This window comes from Ascaphus truei, chromosome 18 (assembly GCF_040206685.1).
Source record: "Ascaphus truei isolate aAscTru1 chromosome 18, aAscTru1.hap1, whole genome shotgun sequence".
Taxonomy (NCBI): Eukaryota; Metazoa; Chordata; class Amphibia; order Anura; family Ascaphidae; genus Ascaphus; species Ascaphus truei.
The window spans coordinates 21,664,947-21,684,083 of NC_134500.1; the positions used below are offsets into that span (position 1 = coordinate 21,664,947).

At 43.4% G+C, this 19,137-nt stretch overlaps 1 protein-coding gene across 8 annotated transcripts in view; it reads right to left on the reverse strand.

Moving 5' to 3' along the window:
• Positions 1-18,384, reverse strand: part of LRRC49 (leucine rich repeat containing 49) — a 100,370-nt gene extending 81,986 nt beyond the window's left edge. For 2 of the 8 annotated variants that reach the window (XM_075575829.1, XM_075575824.1), the window contains exons 1-7: positions 18,078-18,383; positions 17,053-17,115; positions 14,059-14,146; positions 7,906-8,133; positions 6,307-6,415; positions 2,315-2,518; positions 433-499 (exon numbers count right to left, since the gene is read on the reverse strand). In XM_075575829.1, coding sequence (XP_075431944.1) covers positions 433-499; positions 2,315-2,518; positions 6,307-6,415; positions 7,906-8,133; positions 14,059-14,146; positions 17,053-17,115; positions 18,078-18,119 — 801 coding nt within the window. In that variant the 5' untranslated portion in view covers positions 18,120-18,383. Of the gene's footprint in view, positions 1-432; positions 500-2,314; positions 2,519-6,306; positions 6,416-7,905; positions 8,134-14,058; positions 14,147-14,555; positions 14,727-17,052; positions 17,116-18,077 lie in introns of those variants that run through there. The other 6 variants (XM_075575828.1, XM_075575826.1, XM_075575825.1 and 3 more) reach the window with 6 other exon arrangements.
• Between the last annotated feature and the right edge of the window lie 753 nt (positions 18,385-19,137).

Here is a 19,137-nt window from a genome sequence, read left to right on the forward strand (position 1 = left end):
CACTGATTATTAAATATGTCCCATACTGTACATCACTGTTAAATCTTTTAACCACTTCGGTGTCTTACCTCCATATGAGTACAAATAACCAACAGTGGAAACAACATTCCCTACACTTTTCATCCTAATCGGATTCACAAACTCTTTATATTTAACACTATACAGGTCGTCTTTGTCTGTCACTACAGTTTGCTAGACTGCCTCTAAAGAACAGATGGGAGAAATAGGTTATTGTTACCCAATACCTGTTGAGGAACCATAGACATTGTGCAATAAGGTGGTTGATTATCTTACCAACAGGTAGTGGGAGAGATATGAAATTATCAGTGACCCCTTGTACATAAATCAAGCATTGTAAACTATTATGCCACAGTTCCAATGCGATGTTACAGGCAGCAAACATTTTATAAGACATTGCTTTGTCTATTGTACCTGATTTCCATGTAGATCCAAAACATCGAGATTTGTAAGATTCTCCAAGTTTGATATTTTCTGAATTCTGAAACACAATTAGACAAACCAAGATGTCTTTTTTGCTGCTTGTGTTTATTATAATCTATACATATTGTTCAACCTCGTTCTTTCAGATTATTTGAACACTGTAGAAGTATTTTTCCCACCCAAAAACCTGACGATAAGAAACATATTGCAGGCTGTGATACAGTACTAGTGTTGGTTGACTATAAAGTATTTACAGAAGCAACTGAAACTTCAGCTATTACCAATCATTTCTAAATAAAGGCCCGATGTTATCCCAAAAGTTAATTTATAGTATCTCTGTAAAAAAAAATTATGTTAGTATAATATAAGTATCCCAACTTATAAATGTATATACCAAGCCTGCACAACTCGTAATGCTCCAAGGAAAAAAAATTTGGGCCACACGGGTAAAATCATCATCATCATCATCATCATCTCTCCTCATCATCATCCTCATATCTCCCCCAGAACCCCTCACTATCAACCTTTGCGATACTCCCCATCCATCTCTCATACCCCCATCTCTCCCTCACCCACACACATAATACTCCCTCTCCACAAACACACAATACCCCACTGCACACCACACACATCCCACTCCGCCTGCACCTCACATCCCTCTCCCCCCCTGCACCTCACACCACTCTCCCCCCCTGCACCTCACATCACTCTCCCCCCTGCACCTCACACCACTCTCCCCCCTGCACCTCACACCACTCTCCCCCCTGCACCTCACATCACTCTCCCCCCTGCACCTCTCATCACTCTCCCCTCTGCACCTCACATCACTCTCCCCCCCTGCACCTCACATCACTCTCCCCTCCTGCACCTCACATCACTCTCCCCCCCCTGCACCTCACACCACTCTCCCCCCCTGCACCTCACACCACTCTCCCCCCCTGCACCTCACACCACTCTCCCCCCCTGCACCTCACACCACTCTCCCCCCCTGCACCTCACACCACTCTCCCCCCCCTGCACCTCACACCACTCTCCCCCCCTGCACCTCACACCACTCTCCCCCCTGCACCTCACATCACTCCCCCCCTGCACCTCCAACCACCCTCCCCTGCACCTCCAATCACCCCCCATATACCTCCAATCACCCCCCTGCACCTCCAATCCCCTCCCTGCACCTCCAATCCCCCCCCTGCACCTCCAATTACCCCCCCGCACCTCCAATCACCCCCCTGCACCTCCAATCACCCCCCCTGCACCTCCAATCACCCCCCCTGCACCTCCAATCACCCCCCTACAACTCCATTCACCCCCCCCCTGCACCTTCATTCACCCCCCCTGCACCTTCAATCACCCCCCCCTGCACCATCAATCACCCCCCCCCTGCACCTTCAATCACCCCTGCACCTCACCCCATGCACCTCACAGCACCCTTCCGGCACCTCACCCTTCCGGCACCTCACCTCCCCTGCACCTCACATCACCCTTCCGGCACCTCACCTCCCCTGCACCTCACATCACCCTTCCGGCACCTCACCTCCCCTGCACCTCACCTCAATGCACCTCACATCACCCCGGGGACCGCGGGGAATCGCCGCCATTTTGGGGTTGTTTTGAAGTTTTTTTTTTTTGAAGTTTTTTTTTTTTTTAAATCTCATGGCGGGCCGCACAGAGAGGCCGGGCGGGCCGCATGCGGCCCGCGGGCCGTATGTTGTGCAGGCCTGGTAAATACTATAAACTGAACAATACCAAAGAGTATAATGTAGTTGTAAAGAACTTAAAATACTGTATATCTCTGTTTTGGTTAAATACATATCTCCTTCATAAATGTGAACATTTCAGAAAGTATATTGTCAGAATAGTGAATTAGTGGTACCTGTTCTTTCCCAGCATAAGGACACGCAGGGACCTCAGGGATGAGAGACCACTTATTTCCTCTATTTGATTATCATACAAATCTAGAAATATGAGACGCTGCAGACTTGAAAGATTGTGGATCTTTGTTATGAAGTTGTGCTGGAAGTACAGTAACCGCAACTGGTCCTCCCCTTTGATTATTGGGCAAACAGCAAACTTTTGCCTGAAAACAGCATATAAAACAATAATCAATATAGCTGCCAAATACACAACGAAAATTAATATCATAATAAAGTTCAAGTTACACATCTGTCATTACTTTATCAAGCCGGTAAAACAGACAATTTCAATTACAAGAAATAATTTTCCCTTGTGTCGCCATGAGCGTGCATCACCGTTGGGTCACTCCCAGCTGGCGGTAAGACACAATCATCTCATTGAAAATAGGTGTGTATAAAAGGAGACTTTTCCTTCAGTTGAATGTCTAGCCAAGCTGTATAATTATATTAGGAGAAAAGAAAGGGAAAGAAGGGGGGGAAAAAGGAACCCTACTACTCTGGGCGGCCACCCAAAATGCCCCGTCATGGAGAGACTACGAGAAAATAATTTATCGTAAATAAAAATGTTGCATTCGTGACAGTGCATCACAGTAGGGAAATCCCAAAGCAGTCCCAAGACAGAACAGGAAGGGAGATTTTTGCAGGAACACTTTGAAGGCTTTACATCCAAAACTTCCTCCAGCTGAAGCAAGGAGATCTAGTGCATAATGTTTGGTGACCACGTGGTCGCTGTGCACCGTTGATCTGATGATGCTTGATGTTTTAATGCCCATGACGTTGCCATTGCTCTGGTAGGATGGGCTTTCATTAAAGATGGAATATCCTGGTCTTTGAACCTATAGGACTATTGAATAGTGTTCTAATCCATCTGGACATGGTGGATTTGAATGCCGTACTTCCCTCCTTGTTGTCAGCAAATAATATGGACAGCCTTCTGGGTGATCTTATATCCTTCGATCTTTGCAGGTATATTTTCAATACTCTAGGTATATGGATGTTAAATACTCCTTGTCTAATGTGGTTATCACCAGGGTTGGTAGGGACAGGGTGAGTTTCATACCACAGGCTAGAGAGGGTGGCCAACAGGCGGCCTAAGGAGAATAAATAACATAACCTGTTTTTTTCAACTAAATTAGAATGAAATTAGTGCTCACACCCATGGCCTCCCCCCACTGCTTGCGGCTGCTCGCGCTAAGGCGTGCGCGGCGTGAACAAGATACAGCCCTCTATGGGGCCAGCCCCAGTCACTGCGTGCCTGCAGAAAGCGTAGCCTCGGGCTACGGCCCCAATCACTGCATGCGCGCGCGCATTAAAGCGCCTGGCGGTGTGTGCACCAGTTTCAGCAGCGACCTGTGGTCTGTGGTTGCACGTCAGGAGAAGAGCAGGAGATTGCGACGGGGGAGGGTGGGGTATGGCGGGGGCGCTGCCATGATGTCACGCAACTGGTTAATTGGTTGAACAGCCGCCGTGACGTGGCAAACGCTTGGCCGCCGCACCAATAGACAAAAATCTTGTATTTTGGCAAAGGCGGTCGCGAATCGCGCTTTCTGCAGGCGCGCGGTGATAGTGACTGGGGCCAGCCCCATAGAGGGCCGTATCTTGTTCGCGCCGCGAGCAGTGGGGATGAGGCCTTAGGTGTCCTCCGCTGGTACAGTAGGAAACAAATAACTGAAGGAATATCAGAGAGGAAGTCTCCTTTATACACAAATATGGTGGGTAAAGGGAAAAAGAGAAAAGGGAAAATGTCCGCATCAGCCTATAGAAATAGAGTAATAGTAGAGCATACTAAGGTGCAATGTAGGGCCAATAGCAAATACAGTATATAGGTAGAAATGTGCCCTACTGAATGCACTCGTAGTGTGAAAATGTAGAGTAGGTTGGTGCAAATAAAACCCTTTTATTGGATATTAAAATATATATTTATAAGGGGTCAGGTGTATAGATTCATGACCTGTCCCCAGAAAATAAACCCCTACCTATGAAAGAAAAGGTAGTGGTTTATTTTCTGGGGACAGGTCATGGATCTATCATTGCACCAATCTACTCTGCATTTTCACACTACGAGTGCATTCAGTAGGGCACTTTTCTACCTATATACTGTATCTCCTTTATGAACACCAATTTTCAATTAGATGATTGTGTCCTACCTCCAGCTGGGAGTGTCCTATTACCCTACGGTGATACACGGTCATAGACACGAGATAGAAAAAAAGGTACTATTTTAATACCAGAGCTCATAACGTAACATTGTATATTCAATTGTATTCTTAGAGCCCTCGGATAACTTTTACTACATAAACATTAATATCAGCATGTGGCTATTTTTCTGGGTGGACTTTCACAATCTTGAAATATATTTTATACACACACACACCCACACACACACACACACACACTTCAGGGTTTACATTTACAAGTGTGCAGCTTGCAGACAGCTAACCTGGCTTGCTGGAAAATTTAATAGCACAAGTGTGCAGCTAAATGTACATTTTTAATATGAGGTCCCTATTTAGCTTCCCTAGGTAAGAAATCACCCAAAGAGATTTAACTCACAAAAAGTTTGACTAAAGACAGTGCACACGCATAACATATAAATGTAGAACATGTTATTACAGTAGATTAAAATTATTTTATTTTTTTTTAAACTAAATGCAGACCATGAATAGTAGGGACCTTTCCATAACTACATGACGTGTCAGACGCAGCCTCAAGAAGCCACGCAGAAATGTTGCACTCCGACACCAATAAACAAAGAGAAAGAAGCGCCAGCTCCATAGCATTATACTGTAAAAATAGGAGGAATCTTTAATGAAGCAGAGAATGGTCACCAGGACCTATACTCACATAGTGGGTAAAAACACAATCAATTGAGACAATCTGTAAACAGCAGCGGGTCAGCGCAGATGGATATAGCAGACAGCTTGCCAGGACCAATAGGTAATGAAGTAGATATTCAATGGGGGAGGGCAGTCCACAGTATACCTCTTAATGTAAGGGTATAGAATACACCAGAGTCTTACTCCCACCAGCTAGTGGAGTGTGTAATACAATGTCCTCCTGTGGTGACAAAGGATTGTCCACGCTGGGCTCTCAATAGCAACAGCCAGAAGTAGAATCTGCTGTGAATCAAATTGTTTCACAGCAATGGCAGCACCACGTGGAATGAGAGATGAGGTAGCTGTGAGCATGCAAAGCCTCCAGATCGCAACACAGAAAAACTTCAAACCTTGCCTGGCTCCGCCTGCCGTATGCGCGTCACCGCGTACTAACATCACACGCCAACGCGTTTCGTCACGATAAGTGACTTTCTCAAGGATAGACACTCCGACACCAATGCTGATTAAAAAATTTCGAGCTGGCATAAAAATAGGTCATGCAACCTACTTTAAGTTAAATCAGTAGTTCTATCTTACTAATTAAATACATTCATTTTTTATTTTTTTATTTTTTTAAGACCCTTTCAGGGGTATAATTGCTAGTCTAGATCAGGCAAATATTGTACATTGATGCAAACATTATAATAAGGATGATTGATTTTTTTTTTTTTTAAACTATTATATAATTTGAATGAGGGGTGCCCCCAGAGTTGAACAGCACTATTGACAACTCAGTAGACCCCCCATTTACCGATATAATTACGGTGTTAGTTGCCGGGGTTCAAGCTGGGGAAACAGTAGCAGTTTAAATAACACAAGATCTGCAGGCCAATAGAAAGTTGCAACATAATTGGTGGCTTTCTATCAAACAGCGATACCTATATTGGATTCACCATGAGGGACTCCAGGAACTAACATGGTAATCATCTCAGTAACCGCAGGGTCCCCTGAGATGATCGTAGCACAGTTCAGGGTCTTCCCCTGCATCCAATTTGTTGTAAACCAAAATGTAACAACATTCTGGGATTGCTGCTTTAACAAGCTTTGGGAGACTATACATTTTAGGTCATGCCTACCTTTCTAAATTAAGCATGTCAGGGCTGATTGCCTTCTCTTCTGCAGTACGGTGCACAACAGGGCATCCTGGCTCTGATCTTGACACATTTCTCATAAAACTGAAATGATCTATGTAATAATAAACAAAGAATAATTCTCAAAGAAACTGTTTAAGAGAAGAATGTGCATTAGCAGTGTACATGTCAAAAAGTATGTAAGACTATCAACGAAAACCGGTACAGTGAACTTAGTTACATAGTAGATGAGGTTGGAAAAAAAAAAAAAGTTCAACCTATGCTAAATTTAGACGACAGATACTTATACTATATTTGTACTTACAGTTTATTGACCCAGAGGAAGGCAAACAAAAAACTCCAGTGAAATATCATCTAATGATCTCTCACGAGGGGAAAAATAAATTCCAACCCGACGCCAAATATCGATTACTCCCTGGCAACATCCTTCCCATGTTTACTTATTTGGTATATCCCTATATACTTTTCCTATCTAAAAAGATGTCCAACCTTTTTGTTGAAGATATCTATTGTATCTGTCATCACAGTCTCCAAGGGTAATGAATTCCACATTTTAACTAAAGAACCCTTTCCTTTGTTGCTGGTGAAATCAACTTTTCTCCAACCATAAGGGATGACCCCATGTTGTTTGTACTACCCTTGGGATGAATAGTTATTTTGTAAATCTCCTCGTATTGACCATGAATATATTTGTATATAGTTATCATATCCCCTCTTAGACACCTATTTTCTAATGTAAACAAATCTAATTTAGCTAGCCTCTTCATAAGGCAGATTTTCCATCCCCTTTATTAATTTGGTGGCTCTTCCCTGCGCTCTCTCTAGTTCCATGCCTTTTTATGGAGTGATGCCCAACACTGTACTCAATATTCAAGGTGTGGTCTTACTATTGTTGACCAATCGACATGGAATTTTTCATATTTTCACATCATAGATATAACATATACAACGTGCCCTTACTCGGTGTATCATTGAATAGAGCCAACAGTCAGAATATCGGTTTGTTCTTATTAATGTTGGCCTCGTTCGCACTCTCCATTTACCTTTCAGAGACTAAACTGAAGGGCGCCGAACTATTTGTCTGACACCAGTTTATGTAATTACTTCACGTACCAAAGTTTTGACCCTCTGTAAAATGAACACCAGTTATGAGCCAGACTATCTCCATTGATAAAGCAGGGTATGTCTTGATGACCTAGTGCAGGAGTGTCCAACTCCAGTCCTTAAGGGCCACAAACAAGTCAGGTTGTAAGGATATCCTGCTTCAGCACAGGTGGCTCAATCAGTGGCTCAGTCGTAGACTGGGCCACTGATTCAGCCACCAGTGCTGAAGCTGGGACTGGTTGAGCCACCTGCGCTAAAGCAGGGATATCCTTAAAACCTGACCGGTTGGTGGCTCTTGAGGACTGGAGTTGGACACCCCTGCTCTAATTTAATATGATTTAATGCTTTAAATATCCATATCAGGGAATCTTGAATCTTCCCTGACAAAAAGCAGATGGCTTCACACATATATAGAGTTGTCTAAGTTTCTGTGATATATTCCAATAGTTCTACACAACATTAACTAAATGTTTCTACTACCTTTTAACTGATTTGCATCCTCATGGTTGTTGTTGGGGCTGGCGCAATGGGAGCTTGGTTTCAACCTGGATTTTGTTGCTATATGACCTGGAAGGTCTCCAAATGGTCCCACTGACATTGTCTCTCTACCATGTTGTTTTGGAGAAGAACCGAAAACCTCAGTGACGTTAGTAGTTAATGGGATGTACGATTGCTTATTACGTGTCACAGGACTTGACAGCCTTCCATCTGGGAAACAAATGTAAAAAAAAAAAAAAAAAATACGAAATTCAGACAGGGGAAAGATGTACAGTATTCTCTCTGCAGATCAACAGATATGAAGTATACAACCAGACCAGAAGAGGGCAGGTGGGTGCTAGCTCAGGGAATTAAAGAGGAACCATGACACATAGGTTCTAATATAGTGAGGGGAAGTCTTTCCATTACAGAATTTGAGGTTTTTAATATGACTAACTTTAAGCCTTAAAACAGCCTGTTCACATTAACAAATCAGGGTGCAACAACTTATATTAATCAAAAAAGAAATTATGGCAGTGACTCTCCTCTCCCATTTCAGTGTCTGGATTGAACCAACGCCACCTTTAGGTATGACAACGAATGTTTTGTTAAATCGCTGGTTAACCATGAAGATTCCTTTGTTTATGTGTGCTGTTAGCAGGAATGCCTCTTTTGCATCTTATTAGAACTAAAGGATGTTACAGTTAATTCAATACCCTTTTTGGCCGGAAACAGGACTTAATGATGCGCTATTGAGCTTTGAGGATTCACGCTTACACTTGAGACGTTAATTTCTGTGGATCTCAATTATTTGACTAATTCAATCAAAGACTACATTGTAACCAAGGTTCCTTTTTTAATCTGTTTTACCTGTAGAAATGTTGCAGGAAGGTTTATACAACATAGTTGCTGGAACTTGGGGAAAACAAGACAGAAGTACAAATAGAGGTTATTGTACAATGTATCTGCACATTTATTAAGTCTTTTTGGTAGCTTGGGATAAACATGCTTCTTACTATAAGGCAGTGATTCTAAACCAGGGTTCCGCCCGCAAAGGCTTTCCTGGCTCTCCTCTTCCCTCGGAGCGCGCTCTAGCAGTCCGGCTGCTGCTGCTTGTGTGCTACTGGGGGGGGAGGGGGGGAGAGGGTGATCCGTGGTTGTTGCTGCTTCTTCTTTTTGTGTGCTCCTGGGTGGCGGTGAAGGGTGATCTGTGTTTTTTTTTTTTTGTTTTTTTAATGTATTGGGGCAGTGGGGGTCATTTTAAAATGTATTGGGGCGGTGGGGGTCTTTTCAAAATGTATTGGTGGGGGCATTTTTAAAATGTATTGGCGGGGGCATTTTTAATATGTATTGGCGGGGGCATTTTTAATATGTATTGGCAGGGGCATTTTTAATATGTATTGGCGGGGGCATTTTTTTTCTTTGTTAATATATGTTTTAAGCAATCCACCAAAGGCCAAATTCGATCCCAGTGGTGTGCAGCCCAGTGAAAAGGGGCATTTTTAATATGTATTGGCGGGGGCATTTTTAATATGTATTGGCGGGGGCATTTTTAATATGTATTGGCAGGGGCATTTTTAATATGTATTGGCGGGGTCGGGTATTTTTATTAAGTATTGCGGGGTGTGGTTATAGGTATTTAGCGGAGTGGGTTTTTTTGGTATGTATTTTGTGGGGGGGGGATTGAGTGAGAGTGTGGTAATTGACGGAAGGTGGGGGCGGGTGAGAATTGAGAGGGGGGGGGAGGGAGCGAGTGAAGAAAAGAGAGTAAAAGTGAGACGCAGGGGAGAAATACATGCGAGGCGGGAGGGGGGAGAAACTGAGACAGAGGGGAGAGAAATACATGGGTAGAGGGTGGGAAATAGAGGGGGCTCGTGAGGTGTGAAATGTTATGATTTACCGCTGTCGAACCTAATATGTGTTAGCCAGATAGGGGTTCCCTGAGATTTTTCAAAATACTTCAAGGTTTCCCCCAAACAAAAAAGGTTGGGAATCACTGCTATAAGGTAACACTGTGGGAGGACACGGTCAATATTTCCTAGTACCTAAAATAATAGACAAGAATGAAAGATTGGAAAGAGTAGAGGGATGCTTACCTGATTGCAAGTGACATACTGTAGTAACTAATACTAACAAAACCATGACTATTTTCTTAGGATGAAATGAGCAATCAACCAATGGAAAAAAAACCCACAATGTAATGCAAGGCTTTCAAGGAACATGCATGCAGTGATTGTTACAATATTTTTATGTTACCAAATCAAGCTAATCATCAATCTAGTAGCCTATAACAGGCGTGCGCAAACTTTTTCCCGTGCACACCCTTGCGTGCTCTCCTCTGCGCCTCGTGCCCCCCCCCCTGCTCGACCCCGGCGTCAAATGACACGCAGGATCATGTGATGTCGCCATGGTATCGTGATGTCACGTGACCCCGCCGCGTCATTTGATGCCAGGTTACCAGGACGACGCGTCGCTGGAAGGAAAGGTAAGTGGATTACAGAGGCCTCGCGTGGTCCCCCGGCATTTATGCCTGCGGGGAAAGCGCGGGAGTTCTATAACTGCTGCGCCCCCCAGTTTGTGCACCGCTGGCCTATGTACTAACACCGAGGTGAGCAACCCTATCGCCATTCGCCACTTGTGGTGAATGGGCAGGCTAACTGTGGCTAATTTAATATTGATCTAGTTTAGCCCTACCTTTCCCCTCCAAGAACTCCTTTCTGTGTCCTGCACAGCCTAGCTGTGCAGACCCCATGCGGAGAAGCACTCCACTGTCAATCTGCCTCTCACCTTCACGGCGCCGCATCAGGGGGGAGGGGGAGTTATGGAAGCCGATTGACCAGTTGCGCAAGCGCTGTGGAGGGGAACCCAGGTATCATGCCATTTAAAAAAAAACTTGTCCGCTGCTGCTCTGTTCCTGTGGCTACATTGAAAAATAGGTTGCCCACCCCTGTATTAACAGATCTATATTTTTCCTTCATGCTGCTGTTGTTTTGATGTGTTTCATTATATTAAGTGCAGGAAGTGTACTTTAAAGGAGCAATTCCACCTCCTGGGTTTTTTCTTTTTTAGGTAGGAAGCAGGGGGTCTCCGGAGCTGAATCGCATTCATTTCAGCGCCGGGGACCCCCTGCTTCCTGAGATACAAACCTCCAAAGAGATTGAAAACTTTGGCGGCTCCCTTTTGGCCCGCTTAACTCGGGGATCTATACCTCCACGTAGCAGCTGCAGTACCTACAGAGGTAAAGATCTCGGGAAGCAGGGGTCCCCGGAGCTGAACATAACCTAGTTCAGCTCCGGGGACCCCTTTGCTTCCCACCTAGTGGCCAAAGCCATTAACATGGAATGCTGCTTTAAGATATGGCTGTCCCTAAGGATTCCACACAGAAAAAGCCAAAGGTCCGAAAAGGACATGCCACAACATTCTAAGTGAATTTGCCACTACAATTGATTCTATTAGTCTCCAACCACTATTTTTGTTTTCTAATAGGGTTTATAGTGGCCCTCCAGTGCTTAAAAATACTTAATATGGTTAATCCTGGTGCTTAACTCCACCTTCGGTTCAGTGCTCCAGTATAATAGCAAAGTAGTAAATAAGGGGAGGAAGAGCACGTCAAAGTTGTTGCAATAATTGCTTCTGTATTCAGATTATATCAGGAGCAGGTAATAATGTTTCAGGGTTGCAACCCCTTCCTCAGACAAGTCCACCCACAAACTATTATTGTTTGTGTTGTGCTCCATAATGTCTGTCTGCATTTGTGCCAAAGTATAACAGGAGGGAAAAAAAATCGGGAAAAGATTGATGCTGGATCACCTGGATTTATTTGTGGGATAATCCTGTTTTACAACAGCTACAAGGAATGGTAAGACCTGTGCATGCTCTGATGAGGGAGATGCAAGTGAATCTCCTATGATTGGGAGGCCCCCTCCAAACCAAGACATGAAAATGAACCAAAATTATGGACTAAAACCTTCTTGAATCTACTCTTTTACTAGAAATTATATTCCCATAGGGTTTTCTTATAAATGTAGTTTGTGTCCTGATGGAGCCAGGATTTTATTTACTGTTGGATGCTGTTTACTGTTGGATGTATTTATTGATATAGCTCCATTCATGTACATAGCGCTTCACAGCAGTAATACATGTGATATAATAAAACACACAATGGGAATAAGTGCTTCAGACATAAAAGTAATATTAGGAAAAGGAGTCCCTGCCCCGAACAGTTTACAATCCAAGTGGCAATTGGGGAGAATTTAGAGAGCTTCTAATCCATCTTCTTTTCGATGCCAACTTTTGCAGACAAGTACCCTGCTATATTCATCTAATAGTCTCAAGATGTATTTGCTCAAAGGAATGCAAGAAAGGGTTATTGCTAATTACCAAAATACATATGTCTCTATACATATATTAAGTAGTAAAGAGTGACATACAGTACTGTGCTCATTTGCATGTCATTACCCAGAATCCTTGGCTGCAGTGGAAGCACTGCTTGCCAAGCGATAATGGGGAAAAACAGCGTTGCAGCCCCGAGATATGCAAATGTACGCCACAAGTGGTATTTTTATTTACTATGCTATGGGGAGTTTAATATTGCGCCACATGCAGTGGTGGGTACCACTAGGCGTATAATTCTCCTTATTATTGCATTGGAGATGTGATTTATTGAAGGACTTTCCGGAGTTTATATTGTGACAGAGCACCGTATCACCCCTGGATTGGTTTCTTATTTGAGAACCTTCCAAAAAAAAATCATTAAAAACCATAGCATAATACAGTTTAAATTTTACAAAATCAGAAAAGAGGCAGTTATAGCACTCACAAACATGTGTCTTGACCTTTATGCTGAGGATACCACACCAGAGACGGACAGAGGGAAGACACGTGAGGTTCACATTGGCTTGAAAGCCTTGCATTCACACAGCATAAAGCTCAAGACATGTTTGTGAGTGCTATAACTGCCTCTTTTATTCTGATTTTATTTATAAAAACTGTATTATGCTATGGTTTCAAAAATATATATATTGGAAAGGCTCTCAAATAATAAAAAAAAACTATTCGACGAAACACAGAGATAAATTAGCTACAACGGAGAAAACAGCACAAGTTTATGGTTTCTGAATCCAGATTTTATATACATGCAAGTGCATCTGTATTTCGACTATTATAAGAAAAAAATGGAAACAATATCACACTATTGTTTTTTTCTATTTGCTTCTTCTTTTCTCCGATGATCCATGTGCCAGAGGACTCTCCCTTCGCATATTCAGAGGGGATTTGGAAACCCCCGCTTTTGACTCCGGCAGCAGGACTAAGAAAAGTTTGGAATCCACTGTACTGGACTTTCATATTCACCACCTGTATGTTTATTGAACTATAACACATGACTTATACCTAGATAGACGAATTTTGTGCACACAGTGACTCACTGGTCGAAGAATTCTCTTCTCCTCATTATTATACAAATAGAATTCTGAATGTCAGCGCTCCTCTCTCATTTCTATACATGGCAGTTTTACTGAAGAAAACATGTTGCCATCATCACTTGTTATCTTTGCTAAAACAAAGATGTTATGCAAGGCCAAGCACAAGGGGCTAGTCAATACAACATGTATATTTCATCTTGAGGCACAAAACAACTTGTCAGCAAGAGCAAGGTCACTGTCCGTATTCTAAAATCATGACGCAAGTATGACACCTTGTGATTAGAATTGACTTGTCATAGAACAGATGAATAATGGGAGTCTATAGTGTTATACAGTAATATAGTTAAGCTCTATATGCGGATACAGCCAGAAATATTGCATGGTAGCTGCTTGCTATGTGCAAGGAACCACAATCTAATTGGCCGAGACTATGCTTGGCTGTGGGCAATATCCTGTGAAGCCTGCTAGCTGAATAAATCATTGCTAATTGGATTCTACGTGTCTGGTTTCCAGTTCTTTCAGATATCCACAACAACCATTCAGTGGGGTTATTCATCAAACAATAAAGGGCCATTGTTTTCTTAGTATAGCAGAACATGTTTGATGGGACTCAGGTGAGGTCAGGTTATCAGCTAGAATAAAGTTTGCGTCCCCAGCAAGACCTTTACAGTACATTGCTTGTAAATATTTAAATATAGCGGTTGCATAGCAAAGCTACACAAACATCATTTACCTTGTCTGCCAGAAGTGTTCTTTTCTGAATCATGTTGAGCATTCCTGTTGTGGAGAGATGCTGCCTCCTTACTTAGTCTGAATTCAAACTACAAAACAACATAGTTTAAACATTTTAAAATATGAAACGCTGAAAAAAAAAAGTTTACACCAATATTGCGTCAATAGCAAGTTAAAGTGCCTCGTACAATTAGGTATATACAGTATCACTGCTAAATTAGTGCACAGTTTAACTTGTCTGTTTTAGTATGCATTAAAAAGCCGTACCAAATACATCCATCCCATTCCTACCTTCCAGAGTGGTGAATTCTCAAACTAAATAATTAATTACAGGAAAAAAATGTGTGGTGCTCTCAAGACAATCCGTAGTAAGGAAAGGTATGTAGGCATATGTGGAAGACAACCCTCTGATGCTAATGTACTAAAATGTCCCAAAGGATGCAGCCCGGTTGAAATAAATCCCACAAGACAAGGCAGTAAGGATAATATCAATAGCACCTGCGGGTGACCTTCACCTTGATAAAGGACTGTAGAGGTCCGAAACGCGTTGGTGTGCTTTGTAACCTTTTTCTGATTCATTAAATAGCTTTTAATTGGGAACGTACTCCTGTTGGTTTTATTGCGGCATCTAGCGCTGGATATAGTGCTTCATTTTTTCTCCCTCCATTTCTGCATAAATAATTGGTGGCATTACTTGGATTTTGGTAAATACCATATGGGCTACATTTAAAGCAGCAATCCCCCATAGAAGCTTCTCTAGTATGACTTCTATAATGCCAGTATCTTGCTCCCTTTTTTTTAAAGTGAAACTTCTTTGCTGGCCCCTACAGGGTTTTCATGGAAAAAAATCCTTGCGTTGTAATGAAAAACTGTAACGCAAGTGACGTCACGGTACTAATCGGCGCGCGCTCGGCCGTCGCACTCGCGCACAAAACAGCATTCTAGGCTGCACGGACCGTACACTGTTGCATGCGCACAAGAAGGGGTTGTGAGCCGCTGCGCGCATGCGTAGAAGACAATTGTCACCCCCATGCATGCGCAATACAGACGATCCTGTGCACCGACTCGCCCGAAATCTCCTCTACCACCGGGAGATGCGACGGGGGCTGGCCGTATCCCCGAACCGCCGCCGGGAGGAGGAAAAAGGAAGGGGCTGCTCCGGCAGAATCATTGCGCATGCGCAAAAGCCTAATAGGTACTGCCCCCATTCCCGCGCATGCGCAGAAGGCGCGCACACACACACAAGGAATTCACAGTTACAATAAATATAGAAGTGCAAATAGCTAAAACACGTTCTAAGTCAAACTTCTTTGCGTTTTGGCACTGAAATTGTTTTGATTAATTAAAAACATCACCATCACAAATACAAGTTCTGTGACAAAAGACAAAGAAGTTTCACTTAAAATGCGCGTGCTCAGAGCACACACTTTTTTTGTTTTAAAAATCATTTTTTTCGTGCTAAACACATGTAAATGGCCAGTCTATTAAAGACAGCTCTCTCCCTCCCTCCACCGCCTACAGATGGGCCATACCGTCATGAAGTGGTTGTAGTCTTAAAATAGTTTGGCCAAACAATTGAACAAAGTATTTAACTATATAATATGTCAAATTAGATGTAGCATTAGGCCTTTTTGTCTTGTTTTTTGTCTTTTTTTTTTCCTGCAACTGCCCCATCATAGACTCAGGAGAATAAGTGCAGAGGAGAGCGTCAACCTGGTCACCGAGCGGCCATAACCGGATCCAGGAAGTGACGTCATCGGAGGATGGAGCCACGCACGGAGTCGCCGATTCAGCACTTCTATTGCTTTTATGTTTTTTTAATTGATGACAGCCTCGAATCTGGAGGGTTATTTGCTGGCTATGTGCCGTTTATAAAATCTTTTAGTACCATCTGCACCATTATTGCCCTTTCTTTTCTGGCCTCCGGTACGAGTGATTATACAGTCATCTACATCTGCCACCGTTTTGGAAATGCCTTCTTACTCTGCTGGTTTGTCAGTATAACCATTGGAGTTTTCCAGTTACTGTACTATAAGCCATTTTTCTGTGATATACTACCCTATGTGAATTTCTCCTTCCCTCGGTACATGTCCCCCGCTTCCCTGGTTTTTGGATTCATGTCTGCACTTTACCTATTCTCACCTCTCCCATATCCCCAACATCCCCCTCATCCCATAACTCATACCCTTAGATACTTCCATTTAAAAACACATTTCATTTATAAAATGTTAAAAATATATTAAACAGATTTTTCAACAATTAAGAATTGTCGAAAAATCAGTTAATACATATTTAACATTTTCATAAAGGGCGAGTGATCGGCTAAGAGGGTGGAAGCGGTGTAGGTGAGAAATGGTGAAGGACACACATGGCAGGGGGGGGTTAAGTGCCCGAGGAGAGGGTTAAGTGCCCCAGGAAAGGAGGAAGGGATGGGGTTAAGTGCCCCAGTGGTTAGATGAAGCGGTTAAGTGCCCCAGGGGAGGGTGAAGGGATGGACTAACAAAAGGAAAGTGAGGAGAAGAGTTCCAACCTTTCCCTGCTGCAGCCCGCTGCTCTGACACTCTCGTGGGGGGAGAGAGGCTTTGAGAGACAGCTTCAAAGCTGTACCTCTGACCACCAACATCCAGTAATATTGTGATAATAGGTAATCTCCAATATCAGCACTCCGGGAGATTGTCATCGCGATATTACTAAATACTGTTATATCGCCCAACCCCAGTAAGGGGTTAAGGTTTTTAGAGTAGGGGTTGCTTAGTATTGGTTTAAGATTAGGGATTTTTAGGGTAAAGTTATTGGCTTATTTTGGCAGCGAAACAGCCGGCAGCGGGATGTCACTCCAGTGAGTTGAGTGGTGGCGATTTGGTCGTGAAATGTCCTAGACTGCACAAACCAAACTGCCTGGCCAGTGTAATGCAGCTGGACTGACTTCTGATTTTCCAGTAGAGGAAAAACACAGGCTGTCTGGATTGGACACTAATTATTTCTTTGTATTTACCTGTTTGTTTCTATCAGTTACAGGTGAGGTCTGTAGAACCAAATGAAGCCCACTGTTATTAACCTGCAGGAAGAACCAGAGAGCTAGAATGGAAATGTGCATTTGATATCTGACTAAAAGCATGTATCTGTAGATAATAACATTCTAATAAAGGAAATAGGTAAGACATGATCTAGTCTTTAAAATCATATTTTTTTTTTTTAAATCATAAATCAAAATAATTAACCTATTTGCTGCCAGCAATGCATTGCAAAGCATGGGGTGGAAAAAAAACTACATAAGCAGCATGTGACAAAAGGTTTTGGTTCCCGGAATGTCAGGAGTTTGGGGGGTATGTGCTAGGCTAAAGTTAACTTTCTGTCCCATTACTTCCCCTTACCAAGGCAATTCTGGAACATATAGAGAATCACATCTTGCCTAATCCATATAATCCTAAAACAATTATTACATATATAACAACAGAATTCCTAACCTCGTGTTATATGTCGTCTTTAAAAAAAAACACGATCATCATTACCTCCTGTCCTTGAATTATGATTTATTAATGACATTGGTGTTATTTTACTGCTTTACTGTATATTTCGGGGCATAATGTCCTGTGCAACATATTCAGGAATAAAAGGTTTATGTCTCAACACGGTGTGAGAAGAGACAAAGCTAGCAGCACAGCATGCACGGGAGCTACTCACACCGCATGCACGGGAGCTACTCACACAGCATGCACGGGAGCTACTCACACAGCATGCACGGGAGCTACTCACACCGCATGCACGGGAGCTACTCACACAGCATGCACGGGAGCTACTCACACAGCATGCACGGGAGCTACTCACACAGCATGCACGGGAGCTACTCACACCGCATGCACGGGAGCTACTCACACCGCATGCACGGGAGCTACTCACACCGCATGCACGGGAGCTACTCACACCGCATGCACGGGAGCTACTCACACCGCATGCACGGGAGCTACTCACACCGCATGCACGGGAGCTACTCACACCGCATGCACGGGAGCTACTCACAGCGGTAGGCACCAGCCGCCCTCGGTATTTGCCGGGCAACATGTTTCATGATCTTCAGCACAGGGAGGGGAGAGTGGGTCAGGTGAGCAGATTGGGGGGAAGCTACAGGATGAAGAAATAAGCCAGAGGACAGGACCGAGACCCATTCACCGGCTGACACCCCATGCAGCCGGTCACTCCCTTCTCTTTCTCTCACACACACACAGACAGATGGTGCCCGCCTCAACACCAGTCAGTGCGCCTTCTCTCTGTCGCCATAGCAACGCGGCAGCCTCCTTCCTCTGACGGTCCCAACCGCGCCCCCAACGCCCCTTGGTGTCCTTGGCAACGGCTCGTTGACGGTGACACGCACACGTCACTTCCGTGTGTGTGTTCTAAGTAGTACCTTATTAGCTGGTAATAATCTGGATACATAGTGCTACTACCACAATCTATTAAGATACAATACTTACCTTACTGGTTGGTAGCTAGCGGCCTCACCGATGGGGATTTTTAACCATCACTCTAAATAATTTATCACTCGCGTCGATGTCTTTATAATAAAACTTTATTATTTTCTCAATTTATACAGTGGGAGATTTAGCATTTTCCATATGTCAAATTCGTTTGTTAGGCCGCGCTTATAGTGCCGTCGATGGCGACGGGTGACGTCACCCGTCGTCGTCGCCACAGGCGAAAGTTATATTTCACTGGGCGGCAGCGTCACGGGTTTCCTGGCATTTGATTGGTTAAAGGGCCGGCACATGAGGCGACAGCCCTTGAAAAATCAAATTTTGCGACGTCGATCCGTCGCATTGTCGCCGTCGCGCTTACTATAAAGCGCACGCGGCGGCAATGTATTTGTTTTCGGGCGACGTCGCATCGCCGGCACTATAAGCGCGGCCTTAGTGGTACATGTGATGCATATATTGATACTCCTCATCTAAGGAATACTGTGATTCTGTGATTATTGAGTCGCCCTATTATATTTATTATTGTTTTGAGGAGAAGATTTGGGGAAGTAATCAGCTCAGTGCTTAAGTCTGGTTTTATTTTATATTTAGATTGTATAGGATCATAT